Source organism: Staurois parvus, unplaced genomic scaffold (genome assembly GCF_062004578.1).
Source record: "Staurois parvus isolate SC_StPar_1 unplaced genomic scaffold, SC_StPar_1.0 ptg000021l, whole genome shotgun sequence".
NCBI classification, from domain to species: domain Eukaryota; kingdom Metazoa; phylum Chordata; class Amphibia; order Anura; family Ranidae; genus Staurois; species Staurois parvus.
This window is the reverse complement of record NW_028317817.1, coordinates 52,501-78,579: the sequence shown is the minus strand read 5'-3', so window position 1 is coordinate 78,579 and position 26,079 is coordinate 52,501. Positions and strand designations below refer to the sequence as shown.

General features: G+C 41.1%; 1 protein-coding gene across 1 annotated transcript in view; it reads left to right on the top strand.

Moving 5' to 3' along the window:
* The window catches only part of SNRK (SNF related kinase), a 114,543-nt gene that overhangs the window by 58,563 nt on the left and 29,901 nt on the right, over nucleotides 1–26,079 (top strand). Inside the window, exons 2-3 of the mRNA XM_089690659.1 lie at nucleotides 538–1,220; nucleotides 25,115–25,256. Of these exons, the coding sequence (XP_089546785.1) occupies nucleotides 632–1,220; nucleotides 25,115–25,256 (731 nt within the window). The 5' untranslated portion in view covers nucleotides 538–631. The remainder of the gene's footprint in view (nucleotides 1–537; nucleotides 1,221–25,114; nucleotides 25,257–26,079) is intronic.

Sequence of the window (26,079 nt, the reverse complement as noted above, 5' to 3'; positions counted from 1 at the left end):
ACTAAAACGTGTGCACTTGTGAGCCCCTGGAAGGTTTACAAAGAGGGGCTTTTGTGGTTCTGCCAAACAAAAAACCAAAAAATACAGGAAAAGGGAGGTTGTGGTGTTCATTACTGAAGAGCGCAGTGAAAGAAATTCTGGAATGGGGAAAACTGGGCTTCTTCGTACTTTCTAGCAAAGATTCATTTGGGCCTTTATTATTTCTGGTCCGCAGCATAGCAGGGGTGTTTATTTTGTCTATATAATTTGTGTATTAAAAGTCTTCTTATTTCATAAAGTTGGGAGGTATGTAATAGCGTGAAAGGCACAGGGTATGAAACGGTATGCACTCCTAGGGTCCAAGAAGTGGCAGTTGTAATTTTATAGCCATGTGCCATAGTTGTTCCATGCATTATAAACTGGTATAATTTACTAGCTTGTAAATAGATCTTCCAATGCAGTACTGGCTTTCACGGCTTCCTAATTTTACTGATTTAACATGCATTTAGTCTTGGTTTTGCTGTAACTTCTTTTCTTTCTTTTTTTTTTCTCATTCAGATGTGCCTAGCGGCAATGAAAATGCATTCCTTGTTGGCATCAGATATTCTTTTATGAAAGTCATCTAACAGTTACAACCCGAGGACCTAACAGCATGGCTGGTTTCAAGAGAGGATATGATGGGAAGATTGCTGGACTTTATGATCTTGACAAGACCTTGGGCCGAGGACATTTTGCAGTTGTCAAACTTGCTCGTCATGTCTTTACAGGTGAAAAGGTAGCTGTGAAAGTCATCGATAAGACCAAATTAGACTCCTTAGCTACTGGGCATCTTTTTCAAGAAGTCCGATGCATGAAACTGGTGCAACACCCCAACATAGTTCGTCTGTATGAAGTGATTGACACACAAACCAAATTGTATCTCATTCTAGAACTTGGTGATGGAGGCGATATGTATGATTACATAATGAAGCATGAGGAAGGCCTCAGTGAGGATCTGGCCAAGAAATACTTTGCTCAGATTGTGCATGCGATATCTTACTGCCATAAGTTACATGTGGTGCACAGGGACCTCAAACCAGAGAATGTTGTGTTCTTTGAGAAACAGGGACTTGTGAAACTGACAGATTTTGGCTTTAGCAACAAGTTTCAGCCTGGGAAAAAGCTGACCACAAGCTGCGGATCATTAGCTTACTCTGCTCCAGAGATACTTCTTGGGGATGAATATGATGCTCCTGCAGTAGGTAGGTGTTTACACAATTTCATTTTTTTACTTGACACGTGTATTGTAAGTGTGCAGTTTTTTGTTTTTTAGCAGAACTCCATTAATACAATAATAAGATGAAAATGAATAACCCATTAAAAGATAAAATGGCCAGCATCATGAAACCAACTTCCTCTAGACCTAGGTCATCCTGGACCTGACCTGGCCTGTTACTTGACAGTGAAAAGAAGAGAAGTCCGTTTCTCTGTCACTCTGCTTTCTCCTCCTATTAGCATGCACATGAACCAGTTAGCTTCTTATAATACTTTTTCCTCTTTCTGTCCAGCTGTAATGTATAGGGACTACCCAGAGGCTGATACCTGGTCCAATTCATATATTTACACTGCTTGAATTTAAACAACACATTTTGTGATATATTAACATAGTTGCCTTACTTTGTCTCTTTTTATGTCTACCTAAAGTTCAGCTTTACTGGCTTCTATGTAGACCTTTTTTCCATTTAAAGTATATCTGCACTTTCTGTGTTTCCCCAGCTATGTACTAGCTTCATCTGTGTATCAGTAGATGGCATGCTGCACCTTTTTATTGAAAGCAACCATGATCTTTGGACAGCATGGTGTGAACTGACACTGTATTTTGGTTATATTAAGTGAGTGATCCTGTCGCAATCAATCTTACTCTTTCTTACTCTGGGCAAATGTGCTCAGTATTTGGATGCCAACAGATCTCTCAATTTCTGCAGTCAGGAGCAATGGCTGCATGAAAAATACTTAGGTCTCTTTCAGATAGGGCAGAGTCCGTTCTGATCAGCAGGGGATCCACTCAGTTTATGCAGAATGAACACAGGCAGAGCCTGCTCTGCTCTATGGATGCTCAGGAGTAAACAGACGCCTATGGTCGTGTTTGATGCAACATTTCAAGACGTTTTAGCAAAATTCATTGCAGACTCTTACCAGATCCTTCCCTGTGGATACTGACAGATGCATTGTAATCGCTTCCAATTATTGCTATAACCCTAAGTGGGAGGATGTAACTACTAAAATCCCATGATCAGTCCCAGTATTGTAATGGGGAAAAAAAACAAACTTGGAAAATGTGTGCAGGAAATTACATTTCTGGGAACATGCTGTAAGCAAATCCTGGCTGACTGAAGACTGGAATCGATAGGATATTTGTAAATATCTAATTTTACATAATGTGTGTACCAGTAATATACACTATATTGCCAAATGTATTGGGGCACCCCTCCAAATCATTGGACTCAGGTGTTCCAATCACCTCCATGGCCATAGGTTTATAAAATCAAACACCTAGGCATGCAGACTGCTTCTACAAACATTTGTGAAAGAATGGGCCGCTCTCAGGAGCGCAGTGAATTCAACCGTGGTACTGTGATAGGTTGCCACCTGTGCAATAAGTCCATCCGTGAAATTTCCTTGCTACTAAATACTCCACGGCCAGTTGTTATAACAAAGTGGAAGCAACTGGGAACAACAGCAACTCAGCCATGAAGTGGTAGGCCACGTAAAATGACAGAACGGGGTCAGCGCATGCTGAAGCTCACAGAGCTCAGAAGTCGCCAACTGTCTGCAGAGTCAAAAGCTAAAGACCTCCAAACTTCATGTGGCCTTCAGATTAGCACTACAACAGTGCATAGAGAGCTTCATGGAATGGGTTTCTACGTCTGAGTAGCTTCCTTCAAGCAACCAATCACCAAGTGCATTGCAAAGCGTAGGATGCAGTGGTGTAAAGCACGCCGCCATGGGACTCTAGAGCAGTGGAGGCATGTTCTCTGGAGTGACCAGTCACGCTTCTCTGTCTGGCAATCCGATGGACTTGTCTGGGTTTATCGGTTGCCAGAAGAGAACGGTACTTGCCTGACTGCATTGTATCAGGTGTAAAGTTTGGAGGGGGGATTATGGTGTGGGGTTGCTTTTCGGGGTTGGGCTTGGCCCTTTAGTTCCAGTGAAGGGAAGTCTTAAGGCGCCAGCATACCAAGACATTTCGGACAATTTCATGCTCTCAAATTTGTGAGAACAGTTTGGGGATGGCCCCTTCCTATTCCAACATGACTGTGCACCAGTGCACAAAGCAAGGTCCATAAAGACATGAATGAGTGAGTTTGGGGTGGAGGAACTTGACTGGCCTGCACAGAGTCCTGATCTCAACCCAATAGGACACCTTTGGGATGAATTAGAGCAGAGACTTCAAGCCAGGCCTTCTCGTTTGACATCAGTGCCTTACCTCATAAATGCGTGTCTGGAAGAATGTTCAAACATTCCCATAGACACCCTCCTAAACCTTGTGGACAGCCTTCCCAGAAGAGTTAAAGCTGTTATAGCTGAAGAGGGTAGGCCAACTCAATATTGAACCCCACAGACTAATGCAGGCCATTGATGGGGAGAAAAACGGCAGATTTTTCTTTTAAAAAACGTAAAATCGGTCGTTCAAGTGGCCGACGTTACCATCAATGGTAAAAAAAAATCGGCCGATTTTCATCCCGTCTAGAGACGGCAAAAAGTGTCCCTGCAGAGAGCTCTGATATTTCTTTGACAGTTCTCTGACAGTTCCTTGACATTTATAGAGGTTGCAACAATGTATCTATTTGTTTCCATTTAGGATACAGATGTTTTTATTCGGAAACAAATAGATACAATGTTGCAACCGCTGTAAATGTCAAGGAACTGTCAGAGAACTGTCAAAGAAATAGCGGAGCTCTCTGCAGAGACACTTTTTGCTGGACTGGAATTCCTCTTATTTTCATCCTACTCTTCTTCATCCTCTTCCTCTTCCTCTTCTTCTTCCTCCCTCCTCCCTCCTTCTTCCTCCTCCCTCCTTCTTCCTCCTCCCTCCTTCCTCCTTCTTCCTCCTCCCTCCCTCCTCCTCCCTCCTTCCTCCTTCCTCCTTCCTCCTCTTCCTCTTCTTCCTCCTTCCTCCTCCCTCCTCCCTCCTTCCTCCTCCCTCCTTCTCTTCTTCATCCTCTTCTTCATCCTCCCTCCTTCTCTTCTTCATCCTCTTCTTCATCCTCCCTCCTTCATCCTCTTCTTCCTCCTCCCTCCTTCCTCTTCATCATCCTCTTCTTCTTCCTCACCCTCTTCTTCTTTTTCTTCTTTTTGTCTTCCTCTTGCAGGTCACTGCTCATGCCAAAAACTTCCTCCTCCTCCCTCCTTCCTCTTCTTCATCCTCTTCTTCTTCATCATCCTCTTCTTCTTCATCATCCTCATCCTCTTCTTCTTCATCATCCTCATCCTCTTCTTCTTTTTCTTCTTTTTGTCTTCCTCTTGCAGGTCACTGCTCATGCGCAGATTTTTTATTGGTAAAAAATCGGCCGATTTGCCCACTAATTGCCGCGAAAATCGGCCGATCGGCAAAATCGGCCGATTTTTTTCCAACTTTACCGAAAAAAAACCGGCCAAAATACCGAAAAACGGCCGACCAAATCGCCCACTAACGATCCGAAAATCGGCCGATTTTCGACCCATCTATAAGACTGGGATACCATTAAAGTTCATGTGCGTGCAAAGGCAGGCATCCGAATATGTTTGGCAATATAGTGTATGTTTAAAGGTTATTTTCTTTTTTTCTTTTTTTTTTTTTTCCTTTCTTTCTTTCTTAGAACAGTGCTGGATTGCTTCATTTTAGAGCAAAACATTCCAGTTTCGATTTTTTTAATCTTAAAACCTGATTATGGTAAAGTTTTTAAGAAAGGTCTTTTTAATAACTGTAAATTACAAAATAATGCACACAGCAATTATGATGTTTTCCTTTTAATGAAAGTGGCATTTTCATTTTGAAACTTTCCGAAGAAGCATCTTAATCTTTACTGTAATGATCCAAATTGATAGGCCAGTTGAAAAAAAAAAAAAATTAAGTCAGCAGCTACAAGAAATACGGACACTTACCTTTCCCTCGGTCCAGCATGGTCCTCACCATGGCTGGCTTCACCGAACGTCTTCTCTCACCAGTATCTTCAGTGTGGCACCTGGCTTTGACAGCTTGCGACTTCACAACTGGGTATCCGCTGTGCATGCTTGAGTAGCGCTGCGCTTTGTGAATGGTCCCGTAGTTTTCTGCGTCCTGTCACGTGTCCCAGAAGACTATGGGGAGGGAGGGGGGAGGACAACTTCCACTTCCAATCGCCTTAGGTGATGGCAACGGAAGTGGGAACAGGTACCTGTCAAATTCGGGTACTCGCTCCCCAAATGTGCTAATCCTTAACGGGAAGCAGAGAACAAAGCCTTAAAGCAGAACTTCCCCTTTTGAGTATAGCTCCACTTTAATGACACTTAACCTCTTGTTCTTTTCTGAGAAAAATCTTTCCAAAAACTTTGGTGGTACTGTTGGCTCATTGTCCAAAGAGGTAGTAAACTTACCTTTCCGGTGGCCTGTCTTCATACACCACTGATTTGCTTCTCCCCAGATGCTGCAGATGCTTTAAACTTCCAGATGTGTAACACTTGCTGCACAGCCGCATATTCTGGTTCCTCTTGCTGCCTCATACTTCAGTACACAACGTACATGCTGACAGTAGGAGCCATAGTGTGTGACAGGGAAAGCAGGAATTTGACCAACCTGAAAAGGTTACAGTGGTTGTAAACCTCTGAAATGAACAAAGAATATCCTACTATAGTGTAGACATGCCTCGATTCAGAGCACTGAGTGTACTTTCTGTCTTCTCTCTCATTCATCTGATATCTAAGAGTCTATGCCAACACCAGACAATTTTAGGAGACAGCCCTACCCCTCCCAGCACAGAGCAGGTGATGGACAAGCTCAGCTGTATATGTTTCCTTATGAGGTTGTGTAGGTGGGGGGGTGTCTATTCTCTCTACTTGAGTTTCAGATTACACTCAGCTCCCTGCTCTGTGATGTACAGTGTGTTATGTGTGAACCCTGCCCACCTGCTTGCTGGAGCTGAGTGAAAAAGCCTTTGACCTGTTTGTTTTGAGGCTGTAGATGGCTGCAGATAAACAGGTGCAACTATGTACGAGGGTTTGTTTAATCTGTGTATTGCCTGAGGCTTGTCACTGGGTATAATGTAAGGTTTTTCAACCACTTTTTAAATATCTCCAGTGGCTGGTAGGAGAAAAATCCATGGTGTTGCAATGCATGTTAGCTGCTGGAAAGGTAAGTGTTTATTTTATCTCTTATACAGGGTTCCCATTGTGTACCTGTGACCTTGTGGTGACAGTTGGATTGAACATTTGCTTTACCCTGCATTTTTTTTCTCCTTGTTGGGATAGAGTAGGTAAGGAATAAACCCTTGTAAAGTTTTTATTGCGGTCTATGTCCCAGCTAGGTAATTTTACCATCTATATTTGTGCTGGTGACCATTTTTGCTGAGACACAAAGTGGCAAAAACAAAATATTTGTCACCAGAACCTGTTCCAGTGCCAACCCTTTTGAAGGGAATTGCTCTCATTTTGCATAGGTTTCTTCCCATTTCCAGTTTGGTATCCATGGCACTAAAGGCTGACATTTTACAGAAAATAGCCTCTGCAGCCAAGGAGCTCCAGTAGGTATTAAATGATTGTGTGGCTTTGTAAAATGTTCATTACCGGTAGGCCATGTCCAGTCTTGTTGCTAAGATATAAAAACTGTTGGATGCTCAATCCCAACATTACAGGAGTGAAAACGTTAGTTTTTGCATTCTAGTAACAAGTCAGGGTATAGGAATTGCTAACTGGCAGTCTTTAGTAATTCTTATGGGGAATGGGGTGGTGGGGGGGGGGTTAAGAGTCTAAATGGTCTATAGCTGTGACAATAAAATTAATGCACATTTATACAAAGCTGCGCAGTCATTTGTGGAGAAGGTGAAGTTGGCCTTTAAGTGAAGGGACATTTCCCTAAAGGCACACAGAAAAAAATACTGTTTTTTTTTTTTTTTTTTCTTTTTTTTAAATAACAGCCCTGATCCTCTTCTTCTTGGGTCCTCCCACCAGTGCTCCTGGCTCCTCCCCCTTGACCAGTGCCCCCAATAGCAAGCTGCTTGCTATGAGCAAACTAGTCAAGGGGGAGGAGCCAGGAACATTGCTCTGTGTCCATAAGACACACAGAGCCACAGCTTGTCCCCGCGCCCTGATCTCTCCTCATTGGCTCACTGACTGTAATTGACAGCAGTGGGAGCCAAAGGCTCTCGATGCTGTGTCTCAGCCAGTAAGGAGAGATTGACCCGGGTCCCTGGAATTCAGCATTAAAAGAATAACTAGAGAAAATGCCCCAAGCTGGGTTATCATAGCATTGTGAAGTCCTCTATTGATCAACATAGCTTACAGATGTGTATCACAAATGATATTGGATTATATAATGTTACATGTTCAAAGTACATTATTATGAACAAAAAGATATGATATCTGCCAGCTAAGCTGTCCCCTATGTGGCATTAAGTTGAATATTATCAATATCGTATGTCCTTACATAAAAGAAAATGTAGGACTTTATGGTTTTTGAAATGCCAGTTAAAAATAAAAGCTCTGTAATGACAGTATAAACATCAATATTCTGTTTTCTGCAGATCACAGTATTGATGAAGTCATGAATGCATCTGGATTATTATAGTTGCATACGGTTATTGATGTCTCTTGGTGATATCACAATGCTATTTGTTCATAGCTTGGCTTTATTTAGTCCAAATAATTGATTCCAGTGTAAGACCCCTTTCACATGGGATGACCCGATCGGACAATCAATTGCCCTCTATGGAGCAGTGGATGTAAATGGACATGTTTGTTTTACACCTGCGTGCATCCGATCCAGTCAGATCTGCTGAAAATAGATGAATGGGGATCCATTCTCCATCAGTCTAGCAGATCGAATCGGATGACAATTGGATGTAAATGGACAGGCAGTCTATTTTGCACCCAACTGCCTATAAAGGAAAGCAGGCTGTGTCCATGTCTGCTCCGCATGCTTAATGGAGATCAATGGACAGATCCCCCACTGAGCAGGCGGATCTGCTGGCAGAGTCCACCCCTGTGAAAGTGGCCTTAGTACATTACAGCCAAAGGGGAAAAAATATATCGGCCATTGCAGTTTTTCAACTTCTTATTGCAGTGCGTATTGGTTACTATTGAAACTATGCTTGCAAGGATTCTGAAACTTGCTTACTTTCCTGCATGAACAAGAACAAATTAATAATAAAAAACCTTTTATTAAACGCCTTTCAATATGTTTTCTTTCATTGTTGCTTGCAGGCTGCTTGCCCATTTTGTCAGCCAGCTTCCAAATAATACAGTAATCATGCAAATCTAAACCCTTTTCATATGAATATAATGAACATTTTGTTAGCTTTATGGTGTAAACATTATATTTAATCTTCATTTATTTATCACTTATTAGAGCCCCTTCAAATGTAATTGGTTTCTTGGCTTTCTGTTCAGCAAGTGCAGTTTGTTGTCTCTTGGAGCAGAGCCTAGCTAGATAAGGAAATGCAGAAAAACGAGTGCAATGCATTCATATTTTTCAGTCTGATTTGCATGACTTTTCTGTGCTCACAGCTAATGTAAGGCGAGTGACATCATTTGTTGCCATGACAACAGCTGCTGCATGTGCTACATTAGCTGATATCATCTGAAATGATCACATTGGTGTGTGTGCTTTGTTCTGGAAACAGTGTTTAACATTTGCATTCATGCTCATAGCTTTGCTATGCAGACCTAAAAATCTGCGACATTTATACACTACATAGAACTACTAATTAAAGGAGAGATCCCTAAATGGTATTCAGTTGATTGGGGTGAGCTTATTAGGATGTAGGGTTTTTCCTCCCCTATCATACATCCTTCCCCAGGTCCAAAGTCCCTCACTTTCAAAGTTCCATAGGCATGTCCTCTGCCTTGGTGTTGATGTGGGTATGTGTCAGTCTGTCATCTAATTCAAGAAGTGGTGGTAAATTCGATAGAACCTGATGAAATCCAAGCGGTATGTGGTGAGACCCATAACAATTTGTCCACAAGCCAGCTAGTGGATTGATCCAGCCTTTTTGTTACAGCGTCACAGGTTTTTTTTTTGTTAAGCATTACAACCAGCCAGCAGTGTCCTAACAAGCAATGATGTCATTGGTTGATAATGAGCATGTTGGGTGTTCCTTGTTTGTCCGTCCCCTTGCCCTCTCCATCAGCACTACGGTCAAGTTAGTTAAGGAGAGAAACAGAGAAAAAAAACAAGGAAAAATGCTGGAATAACACTCAGAACCAGTGGGCAAAGGTATATTTGCTTTGTAAGACTAAATTTCCTCTAATGTTGGGTGTCCTACATGTAACCACATAATTTCAACCTTGTGATTTTTGCCTTTTTCAATCTTCATTTGCAGAAAAAATGAATGCCTTTAATTAATGCCTTCTCAATTATTAGGTTGTACACTTCTAATAGGTCCCTTGGTTTCCTTTTAGGCTTTATCTAAATTGCATTTTCTACATTCTGAGAACAGATGTGAAGAATTAGGTGCTATATTTAGAATGGGAACATTAGAGTCTATCATTGAGAGAGCCATTCTTATAAAGCTTTCTGACTATACATATTCATTAATTTTAAATTAATCTTTTTGTTCTGGCTTCACTGAGAGCCATATATTTTATAGCCTTGTGGCTATTTATACAGCTAGTAAATGCGCTATAGCCATATGGTTTGTATGATTTATGTGGAGATGCTAGTTTCCAGGGCTTTACAAATTATAAAGTGTACTTTATGTGTTGTACAAAATGGAAAGTTGTATAACAATATCATCCCCTCCCATTAGACACCACTACCTTTAATTTGTCAAGATCACCCATTCTTCCCTGATACGTTTCTGCCTGCCTTCTTGAACTTTATTCATATTTCTTGGTGCAGAGCCACTTTGTTACTATAGTGGCTATATGGTCTACTTTTTTTTTCTCTCTCTCTCTCCCTCCATTCCTGACGCAATTAATGAGGGGGGGGGGGGTAAAATGAATATAACTCTTGGGATTTGGTTTGGAGCATTGCAGCAGTTGATGGATCCAATTCTCCTGGAGCTTCTATTCTCACCACTGGCACAATATACCCTCCTTGGGCTTGTAGGTCTGCCTCTGCCACCTTGATTCAATTACCAGTCTGTTTGCGATCATTCTGTACAGACTCAGGGTCTTTCTGTCTTTTGGGGTCTTGTAGTATTTCCAGCTATAGTACCAGTTTTTGGTCTTTCTGTAGTAACTAATACATTTTCTAGAAGTTAATTCCAAAGAAGAATAGGTCACAGAATAGAGTATTGAAATAATGTCCTTTTATTTTAGATTTGATATAAGGCCACATTGTTGGGAGTTTTTATATGGACAGAGTGCTGATGCGTTTTTGAAGGCTGCATGATTTGATTTGGCCGTTGTTTGTTAGTAAGGCAGTCCCAGTGTTATGGTGCCTATTTCTCTGGGAATTTTGCCCAGCAAGCATTGTTGAACTGGCTTTGATGGACTTTGAGTGGGTGCTTGCAGAATTCCAGATGGCATATTTCTGTTGGGCTGAAGTCCATTTGAGTTGGTCTGGGTAGATAACAGGGTGTCATACTTTATTGAAATGAAGGATACATGACAAAGATTTTAAGCTCTTACCAATCATTTTAGTTGGTACAGCTGTCTCCTGATGGCAGAGAAGGTTCTGCTTACCCTGTGCTTCATGTCCCTGTGGCTGGCTTGAAACTTTTTGATTGGTAACTTCTAGGCAAAGGTATGTGTAGCTGTTAGATTAATTAGGAGTGCATTTGTTTAATTAAAGAGAGAAGTCTTTGGAGCACCGACATTTTTCTTTAAATTTGAGTTTATGGGTAGCGTCCATGTTGAGCTGGTTTTTCTACAAATTCCAGGCTTTGTAGGCCTCTCTGTTGATCATTATAAGAGGACACGCACTGAAATAATGGACTGCCTACATGCAGAAGACAGGCCAGCACAGATCTGAACTGAACCTTAATAAAAACAGAATTGCCAGATCAGGATTTGATCTAGGTCAGGATCAAAAGTCAGGGTCTGTGTTTTAGGTAGGCTTAAAGTGATATTAAAGGCACGTTTTTCCATTTTTTTTTATTTTGTTTTTTTTGTTTTTTTTTTAAATAACAAATGTCATACTTACCTGCTCTGTGCAGTGGTTTTGCATAGAGCAGCTTCAATCCTCCTCTTCTTAGGTCACCCACTGGCGCTCCTGCCCCCTCCCTCCTGCCAAGTGCCCCCAGAGCAAACAGCTTGCTATGGAGACACCCAAGCAGGCTCACTCCCAAGCTGCTGCTCTGCATGTCTATTCACACAGAAGCAGCTTGGCCCTGCCCCCTCTCCTCATTGGCTGTAATTGACAACAATGGCTCCCACTGCTCTCTCAGCCAATGAGGAAGAAAAGTCCCCAGAGAGTTGAGTTTCTTGTGCACATCGCTAGATCGCAATAGAATGCATAAAGGTAAAAAACCTTGAGCCTTTAGAACCTCTTTTAAAAGAAAAATGTGTTTGTGTGTTTTAAGCAGGATAAAAACACTGTGAAATGTACACTATTGTTTCTGGGGCTTACTATGGGTATAAACCACAAATACCATACACCTGGTATCACTGCGATCAACAGAGCAGGAGAATTTTGGGTTGTTCTTTGGTGGTACAGCCCTGAATAAATATTTTGAGAATGACACCAATATTAATTTTCACAGTCTGCTGCTGCAGTGTTTTTTGCATTTTATTGGTGTCAAAGGCTTTTATTGACAAGTACATTACGTTTATGCAAAGAGTCAATATCTGCAGTAGTGTTCCTTCTTTTTGAAGACCTCTGCAATTCACCCTGGCATGCTGTCAATCAACTTCTGGGCCACATCCTGACTGATGGCAGCCCATTTTTGCATAATCAATACTTGGAGTTTGTCAGAATTCTTGGGCGTTTTTTTTTTTTGTTCACCCACCTCTTGAGGATTGATCACAAGTTCTCATTGGGAATGATCACAAGTTCTCATTGGGAATAAGGTCTGGGAAGTTTCCTGGCCATGCACCCAAAATGTCAATTTTTTGTTCCCCAAGCCACTTGGTTATTGCTGTTGCCTTATGGCAAGGTGCTCCATCATGCTGGAAAAGGCATTGTTCGTCATCAAACTTTTCTTGGATGGTTTGAAGAAGTTGCTTTCTGAGGATGTTTTTGTACCATTCTTTATTCATGTCTCTGTTCTTAGGCAGAATTGTAAGCGAGCCCACTCCCTTGGCTGAGGAGCAAATCCACACATGAATAGTCTCAGGATGCTTTACGGTTTGCATGACACAGGACTGAAGGTAGTGCTCACCTTTTCTTCTCCTGACAAGGTTTTTTCCGGATGCCCCAAACAATTGGAAAGGGGATTCATCAGAAAAAATTATTTTACCCCAGTCCTCAGCAGTCCAGTCCCTGTACCTTTTGCAGAATATTGGTCTGTCCCTGATGTTTTTCCTGGAGAGAAGTGGCTTCTTTGCTGCCCTTCTTGACACCAGGCCATCCTCCAAAAGTCTTCGCCTCACAGTGCATGCTGATGCACACACACCTGCCTGCTGCCATTCCTGAGCAAGCTCTGCACTGGTGGTGCCCCAATCCCACAGCTGAATCAACTTTAGGAGATGGGCCTGGCGCGTCCTGGACTTTCTTGGGTATCCTGAAGCCTTCTTCACAACAATTGAACCTCTCTCCTTGAAGTTTTTGATGATCTGATAAATGGTTGATTTAGGTGCAATCTTCGTAGCAGCAATATGCTTCCCTGTGAATCCCTTTTTGTACAAAGCAATGATGACTGCACATGTGTCCTTGCAGGTAACCATGGTTAACAGAGGAAGAACAATTATTTCAAGCACCACCCTCTCTTTTTAAAGCTTCCAGTCTGTTCTTCTAACTCAATCAGCATGACAGAGTGATCTCCTGCAATGTCCTTGTCAACACTGACACCTGTGTTAACGAGAGAATCACTGACATGTCAGCTGGCCCTTTTGTGGCAGGGCTTAAATGTGAAATGCAAGGGAAATGGGTTTTTTTTTGGTTGTTGTTGTTTTTTTTTTGTTTTTTTTTCATTTTTTGGAGGGATTAAGTTCATTTTCATGGCAAAGAGGGACTTTGCAATTAATTGCAATTCATCTGATTACACTTCATAACTATCTGGAGTATATGCAAATTGCCATCATAAAAACTGAGGCTGCACACTTTCTGAAAATTTTATATTTTGTGTCATTCTCAAAACTTTTAGCCAGGGCTGTACTATATCTGCTTTTGCTGCCGAATTCCAGTATTGATTACAAACAGTTGTAGGACTCTGTTAATGGCTCTGTTACTTACTTAAGCTGGCTCATGCACTGGACACATTTTGGATAGTTCCTGACAAATCTGCCTCATTTTGCGCAGTGGATATCCTTGTCGCCTCCCACTTAACATCCCTTGACTGAAATATTGAAGGAGCCAATGATAAATGGGGAATTCACCCATGTGTGCTGTATAGGCTGAACAATCAAAACTATCGTTTTTTGATTTAAGTTGCATATACAAGTGAACATTACCAAACATGTCTTTAGACCTAATTTGCTGAAAATTGGCACTTGTATGAAAAAAATCTCTCTCTCCTCCAGTGATGGAATACCCAGAAGTTAGCGCTGAATGAAAACTTTGGTTGCGTGATGACTAGTCGTGGTGCAGCCACTCCTGTTGTACCTGCTCAGTATCTAGAAGTTTGGCTGGTATGCCTAAACTTTTGAATGGCAAAATTTTTTTGCAGTAGTTGTTTTTTTTTTTTTTATTGCTTTTCAAACAACATAATGTAGATAATGTGTCATAGTCATCAGAAGCATCACATCAACTATCAGAGTTGCAATCAACATAATAGCACTATACCGTAGTTAAGAATATCTAGTGACATGAGCTTTGTATCTGTTGCCATTATATCTCTATCCTTCAGTAAAGTTCTATAGCAATACAGAATCTAGCTTAATCACAACATGAATAGTGTCTGCATTTAAAATATCCTGAAATTCCTAATGTTATAACTCTTGAGGGCCCAATACTGCATAAGAACTGATATAAAGAAAAAGAGCTTAAGAATGGATAACACAGATGGTCATGGAGGCAGATGGGTAAAACGCAGAGTGAAAGACTAAAAAGAATGAGCAAGACCAGAAAAAAAGGGGAAATACACCACCTTTCAGCCCACCCACACAACCTCCTGTGCCGTTGGACCATAAAAAATTTAAAAGGTCTAAAATAGCTTCACCCATATGTGAAAACTATCTCCTATCTGACCACATTGTTGAAGAAATGGAGAGAAGAATTTGGGAGTCTCATTGGTTTCAAGTACCATCTGGGGAATACATTACAATTTGCTTCCACCAGAGATACATTTAGGACACCCTGATTGGTAAAATCTCATACATATTTAAGCCAAATCTTTTACATATTAGACATCTGTTCCATAAATAGGCGGACAGTAAAACAGTTAAATATGTGACCACAAAGCCAGTAAACAAAATCCCACAGTATAATTGTCTGCTGCAGAAAAGAAATGTGGACTTTAGCTAGATGAATCATAATCCAGCAAGCTAGACAAGAAATTTTCATGTAAGGTTCATTTGATTGGCATACGGACTTCATAAATGTATGCTTGTTTAAGGGGGAATGGCCTAGGCTAAGCCTAAATGGCAAAGCACAGCACACATAAATACTCTGTACTGTGAAGTGTAGTGCTTGCTGAATTGCAAACAGTCTAAACAACTCCTCTTTCTTGCCTTTTTAGACCTCTGGATTTTGGCAGTGGGCCCTGGACTTCAGACTAAGGTTTACAACAGAGTTGTGCTTCATGTGCAAGCTTTTGAAATTTTTGTACGCAATACGTGTTGTATTAAATGTTCTACATTGGGACTCTTGTGATCTGTAGCCATCTATTCTGTGGGAATTTCATTTTTGTCTTCATAAATGTGAAGACCACCAATATAAAAAGATACCCAGCATTCTGGTATACTTGAGTATTCCTTTTATTGGAGGGTCATATCCAACAATAGTCACAATGTTTGAGGGTCCAGCAGGACCCTTTTTGTAAGCTTAATCATAGGATTCAATAAAAGAAAAAAATAAATTCCGCCAAAGTACTAACCTTTTCTTCATGAATCAGACTACACCATAGCTTTGGTACCTGAAATTCTAGTTTTGTCCATGTAGGGTATTTCTGCAGGATGGTCTGATGTGCTACTACTTAAGAGCACAGGCTCCTGGATGAACAATGTTGGTATGTGCGAAGAACCATGTGGGATCCTTGCTGCTGTGGGTTACAAATAATTCCTTTTATATTAAAGTGTATAGCTATTTTTTCTAGTAGCTTGGAGAAGGATTAAAGTCCCTGTCAATGTATTTTATTTGCGGTCTTTTTCCCATTGCGGAGATTTCACTTCCTATCCTGGAGATGCATGCAGTAAGAGTCTCTGTAAAATGTGGGAATTTGTCACTGGAAAAGGTGTCCCCATTAAATGATACATTTTTGCCTCTTGTTCTAGGACAAATAGAAATTATGCCCTGTGGGAATACATACCGGATAAAAAACGTAAAAGTAGTTTATACATTTTAAAGAAGAATTCCATAAAATAACAATATTCCCATGCAGTGTGGCTGTGCCAGCACTACATCGGTTGTCTGCTCATTTTTGCCTAGGGGTGAAAGAAGGGAAGCGGAGATGAACAAAACCCTTTTTCATGGAGGTCAACATGTTGACTTTAACATAGTTATATTTTCTGTATAGCAGTAGGAGTTCACTGGGTGGTTTTACAAGCTGCTTGTAATTCTGTTAGGTCTAGTTGTCATATTTGCAGTGCTAACTGTCGCGTATCAGCTTTCTTTGTACATTTCTTTTCTGTGTGTGTTTAATATTTCTGGCATTATATGCATGGCAGTTTGTGTGGAATGAGGGCTTTTCATTTGTAAAGCACTGTTTTCTGCCTTGGATCGAGCTGTGGTGTTTTCATAAAGGGAAGAGTTATTGGGAGACTGTAAAGTTCATGACCACGAAAGTTTATGAACTCACCGAAATGTCTGTCTATAGCAGTCTTTCTCAACCTATTAAGCACAGAGGAACCCTTGAAATAACTTTCCAGTTTCGGGGAGCCCCTGCTAATACTATTTGCAACTTATGATACATTCGTGTGATGGTCATTGGGAAGAATGCTCCTTACACTTGTGGTCATTTGGAAGAATTACTCCCTTACAGACAGCTAAAAAGATAAGTGGTGTCAGTGGGAGCTTATCTGAGAGGCAGAAATTGTTCGGGGAATCCCAAGCAACCTCTGGAGGAACCCTGGTTGAAAAATTCTGGTCTTGGCCTGGCTTGCCTTTAATGAGATCTCCTCAATATACTAGCTCCCCAGCTGGCATGTTATAGCCCAGTGACTTCAATACATCTGTTAACTGCCTTGGAACAAGTATGCAGAGTTAACTTTACTCTTATTCTCCTGATCTGCATGCTTGTTTTGGGCTCCCTCACATCAGCTACCGGGGTTGCTGGTCTGCACTGTGAGAGACAGATACATCACAGCCTGCTGCACAGAAAAAAGTACTGCTATGGTGTGAACGGGCTCCACTATTAAAAAAAAAAAAAAAAAAAAAAAGGCTGCTTACATTGTTGATGCTTTTGGGGGCTGTGCAGGAAATGATTGCCATGTAGTCCCAATGCATCTGGTGTAAACGAGCGCTTGATGTTTCAAACCAGACAGCTAGGCAGTTTGCATTTTCAGATGGTCAGCAATTGTTGCAAATGTTTTTTTTTTCCTTTTTAAAGGGAACTACTGGCTACAGAGGCAATGGTGCAGGCCAGCAGAGGGTGGGACCTAAAATCTATGTAAACATGAACTTCCCTTATTTGCTGCCTTTTGGTTTGTTTAATTGAATTGAAGATGAGACGATGTAGGGGCATGTAACCTGGGACAAATAATTCAGGGATGTGCAATTCATATCGCCCAATGCCCAGGACATGCATTTCAGGGTGCCGGGCAAGCATCGGGACTCACCTGTCAGGTGGAAGCATTTGGGTGGCAGTGCTGCCGCCCGATTGCTTCCACACAGCCCACAGTGGCAGCCTCTTCCCCTTGCCCCGCTATATGTCCCAGGCTCTGCTTGCCCATCTGCAGGCATGGGACTGGTTCAGTGGGTGCCAGTGGGATAGGGGAGGGAGGAGAGTGGACACATCTGCTCCCCTTCCCTTCTTGTCCTGACCCGGAAGAGATGTGACGTCACCTCCTGGTCCATTTGACAAATTTCCGGTCATTGAGGCCAGGAAAGAATGTAATGCAGTGCAATGTGCACTGCATTACATTCAGAGGAGCACAGGGGAGATGTCCAGGGTCTTTTAAACCCTGGATGTCTCAAAAAAGAGAACCTGTCACCAAACAATCATCACATATGTGGTTTAAAGAAAAAAAGGTAATTTTTTTTTGTTAAAGGGAAGTTGCACCCAAGCATATAACACCCCCCCACCCAATGTTTCAAGGCCCCCACCCCCACATGTGTGCACGCACAAACGTAAAAGCACTTGCTGGGGCACCTACACATGAAAATGTCGATTACGATACACATGTTGCATATCGCCGTGCATGCCAGAATGAGAGCAATAATTCTAGCATCGGATCTCCTCCGTAACGCTAAACTGATTACCTATAAGGGGCTTTACAAGCACCACCTATAGAAAATATAGGGTACTAAAGTTTTTGCTTCTGTTTCATGAGTGCACACAAATTTAAGGTTTGACATGTTGGATTTCTATTTACTCGATGCAACCTCGTCTTTTATATTTTACTCACAAATTGGTTAATTTATTGCTTTTTGTGAAAATTAACTTGTGTATTTTTTTAACTGAAATTTTGCGTTTCCTAGACCTTTGTGATAATATCGTGTGACATAAAAAATTTAAACTGCCGCTGTTTTATTCTCTAGGATCTCTGATTTCAGAAAATATATAATGTTGGGGGTTTTGTGTCATCTTCAGGTCTTAAATGATTTTTAAACGTGTGCAAAAAACAGCTCGGGCTAATAACGGATAAGTCCGACACTCCCCTTTCCTGATGAGCACCCAATTGGTGCTCTTTACACTGCAAGGTCTCTCTCCTCCCTGCTAGTCCCCGGGTGCGGTGATGAAGAGAGGCAGGGAGGGGAGGAGGAGATAAACCGCTCAATGTTAAAAATATTAAACGTTTAAGTCGCTATAAAGCCCCTTTGTTTTTAAAAGCCCCCAGACATTAGTTAAAGCAGATTTAAATACGGTTTTGGTTAAAAAAAAAATTTCTTTTTTTTTTTTTTTTAGGACAAGTAGAATGTCATGTGAGACAAGTAGATTGGGACACTGATTTAGTCCTTGGACAAGCAGTTTTTTCAAAAACTTCCACACCCCTGCAAATATCTCTGCTCCTTACTAGAAACTGATGTGAAGGCTGGCTCTTTACTTCTAAGGTGATCTTACAAGTACCAGTTTACAGTTTGGTGGAGAAAAACTGGTTCACTTTAAAGACAATAGAATTTGCAAAATGTATGAAGCCTAAAGGATGTCGATACAGACCTATGAAAATCTATGTTGGAAAAGAAATTGTTATAAAGATCTGTGCCATCCATTAGAGCCTTAGATTTGTTAGAAAAATATTAGATGTTTTATTCAGTCTTGTGCTGATTAAGCAACAGTAAGCTGCCACAGCTTGTAACCTCTATGGGGAGTTTGCACACTCTGCACTCCTTGCTGGATATGTATTTTGGATGAAAAACATGATCATTCTAAAATAACAAGCACTTCTGTATAGTAACTCTTAATACATGCCTAAACCAAAAATGTATTCTAGTGCAGCTTTATCTTTTTACATGAGGCTGCTTTCGTTTTCTTTTTGCAAGCCTTTTGGCCTTATTTCCACCTGGTAATCCTGAGACTACTACAATTCTTGTACTAGAGTGGCTATGCTCACTTACTCCACTGTATCTATGCGGGAAACCAGGGTTGTCTTCCAGGCTGTTCTAATTTAAACTACAAACAAGTCTTCCATCTCCATTACATAGAGTATGGAGGTGTGATGCACTGCAGCAAATGGAGGTTTGCAACCCAACACCAACAATGTCACACAACTGTCTGAATCTTGAGCTACCTGTTGCCTTACACACTCAGGATGCTGCAGGATGGCATTGAAAGTCCATGCACCCTTGACTTAAAAAACGTAAGTTCCCTTGGCAGAAAAAAAAATGCACATATAGAGTGTTTTTGTACAGGAGTTTAGGAGCATTGAGTTTTTGTTTTTTTTTTGTTTTTTCTACCAGAAAACTGCTCTCAAATATGTAGACCAGAAGGGGTTTTTTTTCTCCCTCCTAAACGCTGAGCTTAAAATATCCCTCTAAATGTCCTAATGTGCATTGGCACATAGGATAACATTGGGCTGTTTTTACAGGTAAAATCCTAAACTCCTCTAGAAGCAGCTTTTTTTTACGTCTGTGTACATGAACCCTATAGTAGGATATAGAGTGATAATGAAGGGCACAATGCAAGTCCATCAGAGGGGTGCAATCAGATGGAGACCTGGAGAATTCCCCATTAGTCTCTCTGACAGGTCATCCTGCCCATAGTCAGTAGGTTGGGGTGATCAGTCTCCAGGGCAGGAAATAGATACCTCTTTTGTGAAGTGGTGCTCACTGAGCAGTGTACTGCTGCTGTGTTGCACAGCAAAGGTATAACAGGGTGGATGAAGGAACACCCTGTCCTCCCTCCCCTTTTTCCAACTGGGACATTGTATTTCGACAGCAGTGCCGCAGCTGTCAGAATACTCTAAGAGGTTGCAGTTGCTGATTGAGAGAGGTTTTCCAGCATGTCTCTTCAACAGAAGTTGTATGATCAACTTCTGTTAAGTGGGGATGGCCATTTCTTTATTTGTAGACCATTTTCTCTGTCTCTATACACCCTATGTGAGTGTGCTGCTTGCTGTTGCCTTACTTTTTAAAATCCAATAATATATTTACCTTGAAAGAGAGAGAATGCATAGTGGTACCTGCTTAGGTGCCCTCTCCAGCATTCCTGGTGACCCAAATCCCAAGTGCAAGTTTCTAGACTTCCTGGTAGCATTAAGGGCTTGCTGACCCTTCCAACTGATTTCCATTGGTCAATAAAGCCATCCAAGATGGTGATGGGGCAAAGGGAATCAGTTGAAGTAGGCAAACATTTGACACTACGAGGAAGTGTTGAAATTTGCATTTTACAGATGCTGAAGAGAGCAGGATAGATCACATCTGGGCACCTGCGACCATCATGAGCATCAGCTGTTGCATTGTAATTATGCAAAGGCTTGTCTCATCTTGGGACTTGTTTTCCACTACAGAGAGTAATATGTCTTTTCAAAGACACACAGAGGACATTCCTTCTGTAAAAGGGTTACAGCAGCAGTCCATACACCTCATTTCTCAGTATCCACAGAAACAACTGACACCTAGATCCTGGGACCACTGATATTATAGAATCAACGCTTATATCACCAGCAAAGCTTTATTAAAATGATTACATCACTGCAGCAAAGGAGCAACATTTCAGGTCCATACAGGATACCTGACGGAAAGGGGTCCTGTGTCACCCCGAAATGTTTCACCTTTATTGCTGTGATGTAATCACTTTCATAAAGGTTTGTGGCGTTAGCTTGAAGATCCATGGTGTGCTGGCAATATATGCTTTTATCCACAAGGTTACTGGACTCCACCTGGTAGTTGCTTTACCACTCATCTATACTTTACCATTTCCAAGAACATGTATGGGAGAATATTATAGGTGCCTTTAAATTATAGCTAGATCCTCCTTATTGGAGTCTTCTATAGCTGTATGAGCCTAAGAAATCCTTTGTGATCCTTCTAAACCCCTTGTACCCAGATTTACTATTAGCTTGTGCACAATTATTAAGCAATCTGCTTGCAAAAGCTCTAAGTAGACTCTGGCACCACTCACAGAAGAATCTAATTCCAACCCTACTAAGCCTCCACCTTCAAAGTATTACTAAAGGCAAAACTGTTTTGTTTTGGATAGAGTGGAGATGGATTAGAACACCTGTCATTTTTTATTGCTGTCTGTGCCCCCTGTTAAGATTTGCCCTCTCTATTTGTCCTGCTTACCATTATCATTGAAAATTAAGGTAAAAGAGCATTCCACATTTTGAGTTCTCCCCAGAAAAGTAATAGAGGCGAAGTCTTCCAGTGGGGACACTAGTTCTGAAGATCTGGGGGGGGGCGCAAAGAATTCCCTTAATTTGCAGGGATTTCCTCTCACTTCCTGTTTTGGCTATGGGACAAGAAGTGAAGGGAAATCTCCACAATGGGATACAGATGACAAAAAAACCTGACAGGGGCTATAAACCTCCCTTGCTCTATCCAAAATGGGGAAAAAAAGTTTTGCTTATAGTTCTACTTTAAGTGTGCCTGCTTGCAAAGGCTCTAATTATTCTCAGATTTCAAATGGAGTCATCACAGTTTCCACCTTTCGACAAAATCCATATGAAATTTCAACAGGTTGTGTTTCTAATCTGGTTGATGCAGTTAGTTTTACCCTGCAGTTGGAGGATCAGTCTGCTGTTCCATGCATAGGTTCTTTTAGATGTTACCTTTCCAGTGCACTTGATATTTAAAACTTTCCTCTGACAATTGGACAGTCTGTAAAATCCTGGACCCTCTCCTGAGCATGTGAAGGGGCTTTTCCCTTTGAAAGTGAATTTATTATTGGTGCACTTTAGATAGTCTAGTCATCCACCTTGACAAATAGGTTGATTATGTTTTTACTTTTAGGGACTTCACAGACATCAGATCTCCCTACTTTATTTCAGTTTACTTTAACTAGAGTAAATTTCCATCTTATATTGACTGTGACTCTGACTCAGACTTGTGAATCCATGACCATGTGGATCAAATCCCTTCAAGAGTATTCCTCCATCTCATGAATGAACCCTCATATCCTGCAGCTTGTGGAACTGATGTGTGGAACCCTGTGATTCGGCTGCGATGGTCACTTACGAACATCTAAGCTTGTGTCTTGCATGGCGTGATCATATGCGTTGGGTGCTTTGACTGTGTGCCAAGGACATCGAGGATATACCCAAGGGACATCTGATTTACTGGCCTTTAAGGGAAGGTGCATTTTTTAATCTATCCTTCACAGGATCATTCCCAATACAATAGAGGTCAGTGTGTATTCCTGCACTCCATTGTCAGTTTTCCTTGGTTTGTTTGTATTTTCGCACCCTGGGATCTCTGATTCTTTTTCTGGTAAGGCCCTGTCTTTAGGAATCATGCCTTATTTGATCTTGCAATCCTTTTTGCAGGGGACAACTCATCAGTGTTCTCCAGCAATTCTGGACCTTGCTTGCAGCATGGCCCCTTATTTCCACCTTAGTGCATTTTTCTAGATATCCCATTGTGGAACAGTAAGTAGACCTTCCCTGACAAGAGTCCATTTTATTTTTGTGGTTTTGCCCCAGCGTGTGCCTCCTTTCTTCTCTGCAAGAAAGTATATATCGCTGTAAAGTTCTGCACTTCTTGCAGGTCAGCAGGCAGGACTGTCTAAGAGGGATAATGCAAGTCTGCATGTCTTCATGGGTGAATATTCTCATTGTACGTACTAGCCTTTCTACTCCTAGTTCCCAAGGAAAATATTCTTCCCTTTAAAGAGGTAGTTTGGAAAATTCCTAGGATCCTATTCTGGGTTATAACCTCCCTTATACTAACCAAATGAATTTTTTTTGCTTTTAGTTCTAGTTCTTTAAGGCCAATCTACTTAAAGCATGGGTGCTCAACCTATGGCCCTCTAGCTGTTGCGGAAGCACAAGTCTGATCGTGCCTCTCTTTGGGAGTCATGCTTGTAACTGACTGCCTAGCAATGCCACATGGGATTTGTAGGTTTGCAACAGCTGGAAGGCCACGGGTTTAGCACCCATCTGTTAAAGTGATTTTAAACCTTCTATTTTTAAGCGCTTCTTTATCTTTTACTTGTTGCCTGTGTTCCAGTTAAACTGCCCCAGGTTTCCTGTTTCAGGGTGGTTTCTGTTTCTTGCAATATCCTAGTCCTTGCATGCAGGACTAGGGTTGTGTCTCTCTACACTGTGTGCATCATTAGAAATACAGAGCCCTGACAGCGTGGCAGCTCATGAGGAGAGAAATGCCGATAACCGGAATTTCCCGATTTACATGTGACCAGCTGTGATTGGACACAGCTGATCACATGACCGAGCCAACATCTTCGGCTCTTTCCATCGATTGGTGATCCGCTGTGCCCGAGGGACACAGCGCACCACCGCTTGCCGTGCTGCGTGCCCCGGAGCCGCGCATGTGCGGTTAGAGTTGGACGGCGTCAAATGACGTCCTCCCAGAGCGAGAGAACCGCCTTGCGCCGTCATTACATTATATGGCGGGCGGGAGGTGGTTAAAGACCAGCCGTTCAGGTAAGCAGCAATGAAAGAACAGGAGCCAGTCACATTGAAATTTGTGTTGATGTAAGAATTTGACCAAATTATTTACTAGGTTATATTGTATCATGCTGAATGTGCTACACTAAAAAATTCAGAGGGTTTAATACTACTCTTAGGCCTTTGACTGTTGACTTGATATTTTTTCCTTAAGTCAAGGATTACGTATTTTAGGCTCAAGCCTTTTCTCCAGTTGTCCAAATGGTACTCCCTATTGGACAATGTATGTAATTTCAAACTTTCCCTTTCGGGTATGTTTTGTCTCTGGGACTTAGCCAAGGTCCCCCCCCCCAAGTTTTACCCAATTCAAGCAGTTTATTGTACCTCCTATTTTTTTTTGTGTAGATGGTTTTACTGCTCTCCAATTCTATGTGGTGGCCCATCATTTTCTTCGGGTGTTCCTTTCACATACACTTTGTAGTACAATCTCCACATTCTCTGGATCTCTCAATGGCTATTGCCCACCTTCCCTTGGACTGCTTTAAGACCTCCAACCATTTTTCATTTCTTAAGGGATACAGGAAAATTAGAAATTCTTACAGTAAAATAAGATTTTTGTACTGTTATATAAAGTATATTTTGTCGATATCAGGACACTGGTCCTTCTAAGTTATTGGCCTTCTTTACTGCTTGCTCACAAAAAGAACATGGCTGTTTGAAGGTTGGGTTATAGTGATTGGCTTACCATTTTTTTTTTTGTTTGTTTTACCAGTGTCCCAACTTGCTAAGATTCTTGCCACACCATTCCCCCCCACAATTACAAACAAACATATTACTTTCACTGTACATGGACAAAAGACTGTGTGTTTTTTTGTTTTTTGTGTTTTTTATGGTTTTTTTGCCCAATTATGTTGTAGGCAATGTATTCACTGTATTTGAACATGTCCATGCAAATGTCTAGGAATTGCAAAAAATGCATGTAACTGCACACAAACAAGAAATCACAAACATGCACATGCCAATTGAGTGACTGTGAAATTTAAGGAGCATGTGATTTATTTGCCATCTTTGAGTCAAATTAACATTTTAAAATCTTCAGAGTGTATTTTTCATCTAAAAGATTACATTGTCAAACTGCATTTGAACTTCCTCTTTGACAAAAAAAGTATGCATTCAAGACTTTAGCAATAGGAATGTTACTTAGATGTAAGAAGAAATTTGGTAATCTGCTATCGTCATGAAGCCATCAGTTAAGACATCTACGTAAACAACACTATTTTACTAATTCCTACTTTACCCATTTCCATAGAGGTTATGTCCACTTAAATGCAGCAGTACTAACTTGTTGGCAGATGAATTCACAGCAAGTACATTTTCCTCTTAAAGGACTTCTTTTGCTTCAAGGTCTTTTAACCACTGACCATCAAGAAATCTGTAATTATGGAATGTAATTATTCTAAAATAAGGGTTTCCAGAACTTCACACTGGGACATTTAAGTGGGGTACTTGGAAAGCCACGGAATTATATTGGAATATTTAGAATGTTTTTCTTTTTCAGATATTTGGAGTCTGGGTGTAATCCTCTTCATGCTGGTGTGTGGGACTCCTCCATTCCAAGAAGCAAACGACAGCGAAACGTTGACAATGATAATGGACTGTAAATATACTGTACCCAAGCATGTGTCCAAGGAGTGTAAAGAGTAAGTGATGGTTTTCTCTATCACTGAGATCATGAGATCATATGGAGGTTAAAATATCAGAAACTTGTTTACAGATATGTACCGTTAAAGCAAATCTGTTCTCTAGTCGTAAACTTTTAACCTAACCTTTTTCTTTAAAGCAGGCATACCTACTTTATTACCTTAATTCTAGTGTGCTCCTACAGGAGGCCAGCTCAATTCTGTTGTTGTGAACTTAATTGTTCTGACCTTCTCATGTAAATCTCAGTGCCATAGCGATCAGTCCCATCCACTATCAGTTTAGAGCAATGGTGGTAAACTCTCATGATATAGGAGCCTCAAGTGTGGCCCCTGATGCCACCAAAGGGTGGCAAATAATATTCAGTGAATGTGATGCTACAGATGGTTGTCAGACTATAGCTATGCAACAAGAGATGGTCATGGATTACAGGCATGTTATAAGAGATGGTAGTTGACTATAAACTTGCTGTAGGAGTTGATGGGGACATGTTTTACAAAACATTCATAGACTAGTAATGTTTCAGAGGAAAGTCATCGATCGGAGGGGAAAGATACTGCGAGAGATTGTTGCTCTCATTGCCTCTTTACAAATATGTGCTTTTTACATTTGTATTCCCTACAAATCCATTCAAAATGTGTGCGACATTTGATATTTCTCTTAGATCCGTTATATAAGATCAAAGGAAAAAAAAATTGGAAACCAGTAAAAATAAGAAACTTAAAAAAAACATGCTTTAGACTGGCTTCTAGTTTTTAACTGGCCTGAGCAAACACTTGGGTAAGGAAACGGACTACAGTAATTTCCAAAGGGCTGCAGGTTGGG